Here is a 12325-nt window from a genome sequence, read left to right as displayed (position 1 = left end):
TTCTGTAAGCTCGGCGATAAAGTCTACGAGGTATTGGGACTTGACCGACCCTCGTGGCTGATATTGAATGTCAAATTCTGACAACTCGATAGCCCACTTAATTAGTCTTCCTGCTAATTCGGGTTTTGAAAGAACCTGCCGCAAAGGTTGTCCTGTTCTGACGATGATTGTGTGACTTTGGAAATATGGTCGGAGGCATCTTGATGAGAATACTAAAGCTAAGGCGAGCTTTTCCAATCTTGGGTAGCGAAGCTCGGCGTTTTGTAAGGACTTGCTCACAAAATAGACTGGCTGTTGGATCCGATCTGTTTCTGTTACAAGTGCAGAACTGATAGCATTGTCAGTGATAGATAAGTATAAGTATAATGGCTCGCCGGGTATTGGCTTTTGTAAGACAGGGGGTTTTGAAAGAAATTCTTTTAATTTCTGGAAGGCCAGCTCACAGTCCTGGTTCCATTCAAAATGCTTTGCATTCTTTTTTAAACATTGAAAAAAATTTGATGATTTAGGTGCTAAGCATGGTAAAAATCTAGATAAAGCGGCTAATCGTCCTGTTAGCCGTTGGACCTCTTTTACTGTGGATGGGCTTTGCATGGTGAGTATTGCTTGACATTTTTCTGGATTTGCTTCAATTCCTCGGCTTGTGAGGATGAATCCGAGGAATTTTCCTCCCTGCACTCCAAAGGCGCATTTTTCTGGATTTAGCCTCATGTTGTATCGCCGGATCTGTCCGAAGATTTCAGCTAGGTCTTGGATATGAGAGTCGCCGAGCTTTGTTTTGGCGACCATATCATCAACATAAACTTCTATATTTCGGCCGATTTGCTGCTGGAAGATCTTGTTCATTAGCCGCTGATATGTGGCTCCTGCATTCTTTAGACCAAAAGGCATGACATTATAGCAATAATTTCCGTTTTCAGTTATGAAAGCCGTTTTTTCTTGGTCCATTTTGTGCATAAGAATCTGGTTGTAGCCAGAGTATGCGTCCATAAAGCTTAAAGTACCATAGCCACAAGAGTTGTCAACCAGTGTATCAATACAAGGGAGAGGGTAAGCATCTTTTGGGCATGCTTTATTTAAATCAGTGAAATCGACGCACATGCGCCACTTACCATTGTTTTTTCTTACCATGACGACATTAGCGAGCCATGTTGTAAATCGGATTTCTCTGATGAAGTTTGCATGTATGAGCTTTTGTACCTCGGCAATTGATGCTTGTCGCTTTTCGGTGCCGAGGTTTCTTTTTTTCTGGGAGATCGGCCTAGCTGCTGGATTCAGTGCCAATTTATGTGTTATAATAGAAGGGTCTATTCCTGGCATGTCAGCGGAGGTCCATGCGAATAAGTCGGCATTCTCCTGCAGGAAGCTTGTCAGATTTTTCGTATCTTCTGGAGTCATGGAAGTACCTACAAAAGTAAATTTTAGTGGATCGTCTTTTAAAATGATTTTTGTCAACTCCTCGTTCGGCGTAGGCCGATCCTGAAAGTCGGCCCTTGGGTCAAGCTCGGATATTGTTATCTGTTCCGACTTTATAGAGTTGACATGTGACTGTCCGACTTTTTTGGGTGGCTTTAGGCTTGTGTTGTAGCATTGCCTCGCCTCCTGGAGATCTCCGTGAACTGTAGCTATGACATTGTCCTGCACAGGGAACTTAACACAGAGGTGAACAGTGGAAACGATTGCAGCGAATTTGTTTAAAAATGGTCTGCCTAATATAACGTTGTACGGGCTAAAACAGTCGACCACAAGATACTGGATATCCTGTGTATTGTGTAATGGTTGCTCACCGAGTGTGGTTTGTAACCACACTGATCCGAGTACAGGAACTCGTTCCCCTGAAAATCCAACCAGGTCTCCCATGTATGGCTGCAGAATGTTGTTACTCAGCTTCATCTTTTCAAAGGTGGTGAAAAATAGAACATCTGCACTGCTTCCTGGGTCGAGTAAAACTTTCTTCACTATCAGGTCTCCCAGCTGAATTGAAATGACAACAGGGTCGTCTAGATTGGCATCGGCACCGTTGAAGTCGGTTGGTCTGAAGGTTACTTCTGAAATGTTCGTCGGCGGCCGAGGATGGCTTGGGGCATCCGTAATTGCTAGCATAGCCCTGTAAGTACGCTTTCTGGCCGAGCTTGTGTGACCTCCTCCAGCATAGCCTCCTGAGATACAGTTTATTACCCCTCTAGGTTGTGCCGGTGCTTTGTCCTTTCCTTTTGAGGAGGTGCCAGCTGCTGGTGCGTCTGGTGTGGGGCTAGTATTTTTCTGCATCTGTCCTGCAATAAATTTATCGAGATGTCCTTGTCTTGCTAGCCGTTCGAGGAGATCTTTGGCGATGACACATTCGTCGGTGGTGTGTCCGTGTTTCTGGTGAAAGGTGCAATACTTTGATCTGTCGACGCCCTTTGACTCGGGGTAATTGCCAGCTTTGCGAGGAGGCTTGATTAGTTTGGAGTTTAATATCTCCTTTATGATATCATCCCTTTTTGTATTGAATTTTGTGTATGAGTCATATCGTGGAACCGGCTTAAATGCTTTTCTGCTATCCCGAGGTTTATCGTCGTCCTTATTTGTTGCCGATCTTTCCGTTTTCCTTGCTTGTCTGAGTTCCTCAACGTCGATTTGACCCTTGGCCTTTTCACGAAATTCGGCTAAGGTTTTTGGCTTGGTTATTGCAATAGTTTCCTGGAATTTGCCAGGGCGAAGGCCGCTTTTTATGGCATGCAAATGAACTTCTGGATGGAGGTCGGGAATTCTCATGGCGACCTTTGTAAAGCGGGTGATATAGTCCTTCAGACTTTCTTGTGCTCCCTGTTTTATGGTCGTCAAGTAATCAGAATCGTGGAGATATATTGCGGATGCTGCAAAATGATCCTCAAATTGGGCGGCCAGCTCTTGAAAACGAGATATCGAATCTGCAGGCAAAGAACAGAACCAGTCAAGTGCAGGACCGTCTAAAAAAGATGGAAAACATCGACAAAGAATTGGGTCAGATGCACCGTTAACGATCATGATAGATCGGAACTTCTTGACATGCTGTTTTGGGTCACCCAACCCGTCGTATGGGGTTAAAGTCGTCGGCAGAGTGAATTGTCGGGGGAGTTGGAAGTTCATTATATCTGCTGTGAATGGTCCTGCCGAGTTGTCGGGTTGTTCTTCTTCGTTATTGGGTTGGGTTTCATCATGGCGCGGATTTCCTTCATTATCGCTCTGCGGCGTCTCTGAGACATGAGTTCGTTCGTTGTTTTCATGATCGTGATTTTGATGCTCTAGGCGAGCTTGTTCTAATTGTGCGATTTGGTTTTGCATTCTCTGGTTTTCCTCTGCCATTCGCTGATTTGCTTGTTGGAGTTCAGTCACCATCCTCAGAAGTTCGGATGGAGTCGGCGGGGGAACGTCAGCCATGGAAGTGTATGTAACTTTTGGGGCCTGTTACGAATGATATTTTTAGAATTTTTTCGGCCCCACAGTGGGCGCCAATGTTCTTACCAGGCTGAGCCGAGGTATAGGTCGCTCCTTCTTAGTAAGGTCGGCAAGCTCCCGAGATATGTCCCGGACTTCGTCGGTAAGAGAGAGGTGGAGGTGGGTACCTGCAAAGGCACTCCGACGCTCAAGTTAATAGATGAAAAATATATGAGGAGTTTTTCTTAGAAAGATTGCATACCTCTTTCGTTTCTGTCCTTTGCTTTTATATTTGTTCGGTTTGGGATGACCGTTTTGTCTGAGTTGTAACGTCTGAGGAGGGCATTAATTGCATGTCCGACGTTATGGAGATAAATGCTGATTATTGCGAATGTTCGGCCATCATTGTGGGTGCGTTACCGAGCTATAATTCGTAACCGATCTTACTGGTCATATCATAAATTATTAATTCTATTAAAAGGACTAAATTCAATTAAAAAAGAGTAATAAAAAAATTAGGATCAATTTATTTACTGTTTTTTTATTTTTTGTGTTATTTTAATTTTAGCATTGGACAATTTTATCTGTATTGGATGGATGCCTTTGCTGTGGAGAAAGCTTTTCTATCAAGTCTTCTTTTCTTTGATCGCCTAAATCCTTGACTTGAACACTTCACTGAAATCATGTAGAAGAGGTCATTCCTTAATGAATTGATTAAATCTTTTAGCATATCTTGCAGCCCAATCTTCCCTCATTCATGCTTTAAGGTGTTATTTTTTATAATATAAATTATTAATCACATTAGATAAAATAAATTAAATAAAAAATTAATCATACATAATAATAGTATAAAATTATAATATATTAAAAAAGTATTAAAAATATTTAAAAAAATAAAAAAATTAAATAAGAGTATGTTCATTTTGTACGATTAACTTCTTTATATAAAAAATAATAATTTTTAACTGATTATCATTACAAAATCGTAAAATTTTATTCGAAATAATATAAATTACTGTCCCAAGTACAAAATGCGATTTTAAAATTAAAAAAAATTTTCGCTTACAGCTAAATACCATTTCACATTAAAAAAAATTCAAAATCATCCAATGCGACATCTACGTGAAAGTGGACTCCACCTGTCCACCATTCTCCGGTTCAACACCTCTCATCTCCGTATTTGGGAATAACACAAACAAAATTTCCATAAAAATCATCCTATAAAAATAGAATTTAATTTTAATACATTATTAATATAAATAGTTTTATACGTGAAAACTAAAAATATTTATCCAAATATGCGGATCTAATTACATAAAAATATTATAATAATTTATTACAATAATAAAAATTTTGAAATTTTGTTTAAATAAATAAATTAAATATTTTATTTATCAAAATATATTATTATAAAAATATTTATTAATTAATATAATATTATTTATTCCATTTATATTAAAAATAATATATTATATTTTGTTTACACTATAAATAAAATAAATAAAATAATATAAACAAAATATTAAAAAAGTCTATTAATGCCTGAAATAATAATAATAAGTATAAAATTAATTAAAATAATAAATATTTAATTTTTTTTATTATAAAATTGTTAAAATATAAATTTAGATAAGTTATGTAAATCAATTTTACTTTTTAAGATAATTTAAAATAAACTATAAATACTGTCTTTTTAGTTATTCAATAGTCTATTATAAAAATTAAATAGATATTTAAGTATCCCATTTACATTTTAAATAAAATTAACTAAAAAAAATTTAATACGTATCTCATTTACATCCTAAAAAAAATTAAATTAAATGTCACGACAAGAATTTCAGTCAGGTTAAGATTGCTGCATCCAAAAGCACCATCATAAATAAAAAGGAATAAATTATTATTTATTAAAATTGTATTAATTTAATAAAATTAAAAATTATTCAATAAAATTATTTATTATATCATTTTAATAATTTTATCAAATTTAATTTTAATGAATATAAAATTAATTTATATATTTTATGAATTAAAATATCAATGCTAAAATCTTTTATATTAAAATTTATAATAATTAATCAAATTATTTAAGTTCAATTATTTTTAATGATAAAAAAATAAAACGAGGACTCATATTACATTTGTACAAATAACAACGCTAAAAAAATTATACAAGATCAATAGTTTAGAGCCAAATATTAATTTCTCATAGAGCCATATATTTTTTTTGTCGTACCTAGGATGTAAACGAGATACATATTAAATTTTTTTTAGTCAATTTTATTTAAAGTGTAATGAAATATTTATATATCTATTTAATTTTCATGATAGACTATTGGATAACTAAAAAGACAGTATTTATAATTTATTTTAGATTATTTTAAAAAATAAAATCGATTTACATAACTCATCTAAGTTTATGTTTTAACAATTTTATAATAAAAAATATTAAATATTTATTATTTTAATTAATTTTATACTTATTATTATTATTTCAGACATTAATAGACTTTTTTAATATTTTGTTTATATTATTTTATTTATAGTGTAAACAAAATATATGTATATACATGTTGTTTTTAATATAAATGGAATAATAATATACATTAATTAATAAATATTCTTATAATAATATATTTTGATAAATAAAATATTTAATTTATTTATTTAAAAAATTTCTCAAAATTTTTATTATTATAATAAACTATTATAATAAAATTTTTATTTACTTTAATTTAATCCTTCTTTTCCTTTTTCATTTAAAAGAAATAGCCTCCAATCAACAATTAACACACAAGGACAGCATGATATGTTGATTTTCTTGGTAAGCACCATAGAATCTCCCAATAAACAACTTTTATTTTAAAGAATAAAAGGGGGAAAACCCCTTTTCCAAGTTACCGAGGCATGCACAGACACACAGCATACCCAGGATGCAAACACTCCCAACTGTGAAAATATGGAAGGTAATTTACATATTTACATATAATTTACAATTTACTTGTGGAACCATCAACCATGTGATAGTGATATAACATATCATTTACAATTTACTTGTAGAACAATCAACCATGTGATAGTGATATGTATAATTCATCTCTTGCCGCGCAATCTGGCGCGAACGGCTCTCTCCAACTTGCTAACTGTCTTCTGGTTTGAAGGTCTAAGAGAGGGGACTCCCATGAAATCATCCATCAGTAAGTCACCCATTGACGGTGGAGCTAGCAGCCAGACCTTGAGCACAACATCGTCTTTAGCCCCGTCCTTCGCTAACCAATCAGCACAAGAGTTCCCTTCTCTCAAAGTATGCTCAACCTGGACCTGCCAGTCTCGCTGCAACAGTTCTTGGATATTAGCCAACAATCCAGCAAATTGATGGCGATCATGGTTGCCGCCATTCGAGACCAAGCTCACAACGGTCATAGAGTCTGAATGACATATAAGCTTTCGGATGCCCCAATCCCAGGCTAGAAGGAGGCCTCTTTCGACAGCAGCCAACTCGGCATGCAGAGTGGAACTGTTTTCAAGGAAGCCGGAGATGCCAACCACCCAAGTACCACAATCATCCCTCAGCAAACAGCCAAAGCCTGCCTTTTGCTGTTTTTCATAAAAGCTACCATCCACGTTCAGCTTTGCGAACCCCTGTGGCGGACACACCCAACAGACTATCCTTGGTTCATCCTGAGAAGATGGCAAAATATGAACACCGACCATAAGAGGCGCGTGTGCATGTGCGTGCAAAAACAAAATGGGAATTTCTTTGGTGAAGAATGAAGAATGTAACTAAATGTGGCAGGCAAAAAAAGAGAGAGTAGAATGCAATACTTGAGCAAGCTGAGCCTGAATGAGTTCCTCCTCCATCCTTGCTTGCATTATAGCTTTCTTGGCTTCAATCAGTTCAAGATCATCTAGGCATAAAACAAAGGGAATGCACCAAGCACTTAATATTTAGTGTAAGAAACTTAAACTGAGATTAGACAGCAGTGCAATTTATATGGCTGGCCATGACTCCTTCAAGAATATATAACGACATGGTTAATGCTGCAAGGACTCCTTTCCTTAGGCAGAAGCTATTTTGCTGTTTCTATGTTCCCCAAGAAAAATGACTGAAAACTCTTATCAAATTACGAAAGGATGATCACCGCAACAGAAGTAGACAACAAAAAATGACAAAAACTACTGTTATATTGATTGATCACCAGTTCGACCAATTATCGGAATATGCTGAATTAAACTATGTTCACTTAAATTTACATGTCATTTTGGTTGGGAGAAAAACTAGCATAAGCTTCTATACTGTTGTTTTTGGAAGGAAGACTGAGACTGAGAGCCAGAGACTAAATTAAGTATTTTTATTATGTTTACTGTAAAATATACTAAACTGAGTTATGTCTAAGTATCATATTTAGTTTAAGATAAATATGAAGATTGAGGGATAGATTTGGAATTTAAAAAGTTAAATAAGAGTATTTTTGAAAAGAAATATTAAAGTTTCAGTCTCCTGTCACAGAAATTTCAGTCCTCTGTTCCCACTTTTTGGAGGTACTGAAGGGACTAAAATTTTGTGTTCCGGAACTAAAATTTTAGTTTTAGTCTCTAACCACCAAATACAATACTGAGTCCCAGTCCTTAACTTTAGTTCCAATCACCGGAAACAAACACTACCTAACTGTTTTGAGAGACCAAATCAAACAAAGAAAATTAAATTGCACAAGTTAAACCTATACATGAGCTAATATAGAGATATTAGTTCCAACTTTAGTTATGTAACAGACAGATCTAAAACAACAAAACTATATCCCACTAGGTGGGTCAGCTACATGAATTAAACATGTCATTGCACACACTTTTATAATACTCCAAAACTTTGACAGTTAAACCTCGACATTTTTATACAAATAAATATATAAAAATGATTATTTCCCTGAATACGCATAAAGAAAAATGGTCACCAAAATGCGCACATTTCACTATTGGCACCTGCGAAACGGAAATGCATACCAATTCTCCCATGGCGCCCGAGCATGCGAAATGGAGCCGTTGGCCATTTCTCACCCGGCGCACACGAAATGGAGAGTGGTGAATAATAATAATAATAATAATAATAATAATATTGTGCGCATTTTGGTGACCATTTTTCTTTGTGAGTATTTAGGGAAATAATCATTTTTATATATTTATTTGAATAAAAAAGCCGTTAGAACTCTGCTGTGGCAAGTAAATATACGAGTTGTTTGATGGTATAATGCAGAAACTCCATTTTCATGCCACATTCTTCTACTCTTTCTTTTTCTATATTTATTTACAAAAAACATGCCACATTCTTCAAACTTAAAATAGAGCTATTTAACTGCAGAAACAGCAGAAACATGATCATCAACAACAGGTGCTGCAACAAGGTTGTTTGAACTGTAGAAAAAAATCAAACCATGAAATAGACCAGTATGAATGTGCAGACTCACAATCTGGATTCTCTGTATCTTCATCGGTCGAACTGATGATCAATGAAGTGCCAGCTTCATATTTCCCAGTAAAATCTGCATACAACAATTTGATAATAATAATCACCCTCAGACCAGCTAATATTAAAAGAAAAATAAATAACAAATAAATAAATAAGTTCGAGCTAAAAATGTGAGGAAAAATTATAACTCTACCATAAACACAAGGAACATCCATGGAATCTTCGCCCATCAGAGAGAAGTTCATTGGTAGTGGAGGTAAAAGCCATATCTTTAGAGCATCAACATCGTTAGCCCCTTGCTTAGCTAACCAATCAGCAGAAGATACCCCTTTACTAGGTGTGCGCTCAACATGCACCTCCCAATCTCGCTCAAGTAGATTTTGGATATCAGCCACCAATCCAGCATATTCATGATGATAGTCAAGATCACCAGATACCAAAGACACCACCATTAAAGAATCCGAATGACAAAGAAGCATACGGATGCCCCAATCCCAAGCTAGAATGAGGCCCCTTTTCAAAGCAATCAACTCAGCATATAGAATGGAAACATTCCCAAGAAAACCAGAAATACCCACAATCCAAGCACCACAATCATCCTTAAGCAGACAGCCAAAGCCCGCCCGGTCATGACTTTCACATAAGCTACCTTCCACATTCAGCTTTGTGAACCCCTCTGGTGTAAACTCCCAACTAACAGTACCTGGCTCATGCCGAGAAGGCGATGATGAACCCAAATGAATACTTGCCATCTGCACATTTGTCATCAATAATGGTAAAACATGAAAAATGAACCATACATGCACTTTTGGAAAAATAAATAAATGTACGAGGTGAGTTTGGTTGACAGAGAGAGTGGAGAAGCAATACTCGAGAAGTCAGAGCTTGAGTGAGTTCTTCCTCTATCCTTACCTGCATTTTAGAATTCTTGGCATCACTGTCATCTACACACAAAACTTCATCATCACATTCATGAGCAATACTTGCTTGGAAGAGATGCAAATGATCAAAAGACTAAAAACAGGGAAAACAAAGCAAGCAATTTATTTTGGTGTAAGAAACTTTAAACTGAGACTACACAGCCGTGGTTCCATAACACATTAATCTTTAAGAATATACTACTACATGAGTCTTGCAACACTTTAACTGAGCAGAAGTAAAAGCCTTGAGTTGTAGACTATCAAATTTATAGTTGCAGTGGCAAGATGATATCAATTTGTAGGAAGACCTAACAAGTTAAAGATCTATCATCATGAACTCAGTTTTAAGCATTGTACTTAGATTTAAGTATTTAACATATATATATATATGTGTGTGTGTGTGTGTGTGTGTGTTAAATACTTAAATCTATGTCAAACTTGAGCAAATACAGAAATATGACTTTTCCAAGTAATTATGTAAAAGCAATAAAACAATTTTAAGACACATTTTATGATATTCCTAATTTCCAACAGTTAGAACTCTGCCATGGTAAGTAAATTTAAAGCTATAGTAACAAAGCATATCTTTAATTGCAACTGTGTTCAACTTAAAATTCAACTATCCAGAGAAACAGTGGAAACATGATCCCATCAATGCTAGCATATTTAGAATCTCCAAACTCAATCAAAACTCCATGCAAAAATTCCACAGCAGGAAACCACAAAATTAGTCTGGTATGAAACTGCAAACTCACAATCTAGGTTCTTTGTATCTTCATCGAGAGGCTCGGTGCTTGATGAAGTGCTACTAGAAACAGCATTGCTTGTCCCGGTATAATCTGTAGACAACAATTTAAAATTTATCACTCTCAGACCAGCAAAGTACTTTTAATAAATAATCTAAAAACGTAAAAAATGCTCAGAACTCAACCATAATCACAAGGAATATCCATGGAATCATTTATCATCAAGCACTTCATTGGTAGTGGAGGTAGAAGCCAGACCTTGAGTGCATCGTCATCCCTAGCCCCTTTCTTGGCCAACAAATCAGCACAAGAGTTCATTCCTCTTAGAGTGTGCTGAAGTTGCACCTCCCAATCTCGGCCTAACAAATTTTGGATATCAGCCATCAATCCAGCATATTGATGGTGATAGTCAAGATGATCGGACACCAAAGTCACAGCCATTAAAGAATCCGAATGACAAAGAAGCTTACGGATCCCCCAATCCCAGGCGAGAAGGAGGCCTCTTTCGACAGCAAACAACTCAGCATATAGAATTGAAGTGTTCCCCAAAAAACCAGAAATTCCAACCAACCAACCGCCACAATCATTTGTAAGATGACAACCAAACCCAGCTCTGTGATCAGTGTCAGATAACCAACCATTCACATTCAGCTTAGTGAAGCCCTGCCGTGGAGAAGGAAGAGATGAACAAGAAAGAAGACTTGCCATCTGCAAGTCAACACTAACCACTGATCATGAACTGTAAACACCCAATTTTGATTGGCCAGATAAAAAATCAGTGATACTTTTTCCTAGAATAACTTTTTTGACTAAAAACATGTGTTTTTTTATGTTTCAATTCAGTTTTGATTTATTTTACAAAAGTAAATAAAGAGAAGATAAAAAAAAGATTGAAATAAAACAACTAAACCCATCCCACCCCCCCACCCCCCCAAAAAAAACCAAAAAAAAAAAAAACCTTCCTTCAAAGAAAGGTACAATGAATCAAGTTGCGTAGCCACTTACATAACTTACCTCAGAATCATGTGTATTACATCATAGTACCATATGAAACATTTATGATCATAACTAAATTTCATAATAAAAAAATGCAATAGATTAGGATGGAAATTGGAAACCTCAAAGGACGGTATTGAGCAATTTGATCATGGGCGAGGACGGTGTTGCATTCACTCTTTTCTTGAGTGTGTTAAGGGCGTGTTTGGAAGAGTGGGAAAGACGAGGAATTGACTTGGTAAAGTTTAGTCAACTATTTGAACTTTTTAGAATGAGAATGCAGAATGATTTGGAATCGGAGGAGGCAATCAAATGAATAAAACTAAAAGAAAATAAAATAGTGGACTTTAATTTTTTTTACACAGTAAAAACTAAAAACTAAAAAAAATAAACAAATAAAGAACATTTAGTTCATTACTGATTGAATCAATTCTAATTTCTAAGCAACGCTTTGATCCTTGAAGTTGTAATAAAAAAAGCGAAGTAATTTTACCAAAGGAAAAAAAATTAATGTTCATAATTAATAGAAATATTAAACAAAAATAAATATTAAATTAACACACACAAAAATATTGAAAAATTATTTGTATTGAAGAAGAATTTAATATTTCTATAAATAGATTAGGAAAAAAATAGTGAAGTGTTAAAATTGGAAAAAACCTTATTTTAAAACTCATAAATATTTAGATTGTACTAACAAAAGTGCAATTCTTCATTGATTTGTTAAACTAACTAATTTTTAACATAGTGGGTGATTAACATATTTCAAATAAGCAAATTTTCCATTTCGATTATTAATCCTG

The 12325-nt window shown here is 35.2% G+C and overlaps 1 protein-coding gene across 5 annotated transcripts; it reads right to left on the bottom strand.

The window, feature by feature from the left end:
• Window positions 1-6232: 6232 nt before the first annotated feature.
• Window positions 6233-11828, bottom strand: LOC112707209 (uncharacterized). Of its 5 annotated transcripts, none has more exons than XM_072201226.1 (8): window positions 11645-11828; window positions 10712-11234; window positions 10536-10619; window positions 9731-9804; window positions 9054-9612; window positions 8859-8933; window positions 7222-7304; window positions 6233-7077 (listed from the first exon to the last, which is right to left on the bottom strand). In XM_072201226.1, the coding sequence occupies exons 2-8, from the start codon at window positions 11232-11234 to the stop codon at window positions 6490-6492; spliced, it is 1986 nt and encodes a 661-aa protein (XP_072057327.1). In that variant the 5' UTR covers window positions 11645-11828; the 3' UTR covers window positions 6233-6489. The 5 variants fall into 5 exon arrangements, with proteins under 5 accessions (XP_072057327.1, XP_025614649.1, XP_072057329.1 ...); XM_025758864.3 differs by having other exon boundaries at window positions 9773-9804; window positions 11645-11827; XM_072201228.1 differs by having other exon boundaries at window positions 9773-9804; window positions 10712-11265; window positions 11645-11816.
• Between the last annotated feature and the right edge of the window lie 497 nt (window positions 11829-12325).

The sequence above is a fragment of the Arachis hypogaea genome, chromosome 8 (genome assembly GCF_003086295.3).
Source record: "Arachis hypogaea cultivar Tifrunner chromosome 8, arahy.Tifrunner.gnm2.J5K5, whole genome shotgun sequence".
Classification (NCBI taxonomy): domain Eukaryota; kingdom Viridiplantae; phylum Streptophyta; class Magnoliopsida; order Fabales; family Fabaceae; genus Arachis; species Arachis hypogaea.
Note: the sequence above shows the minus strand (reverse complement) of the source record. Positions and strands in the feature narration are given on the sequence as shown.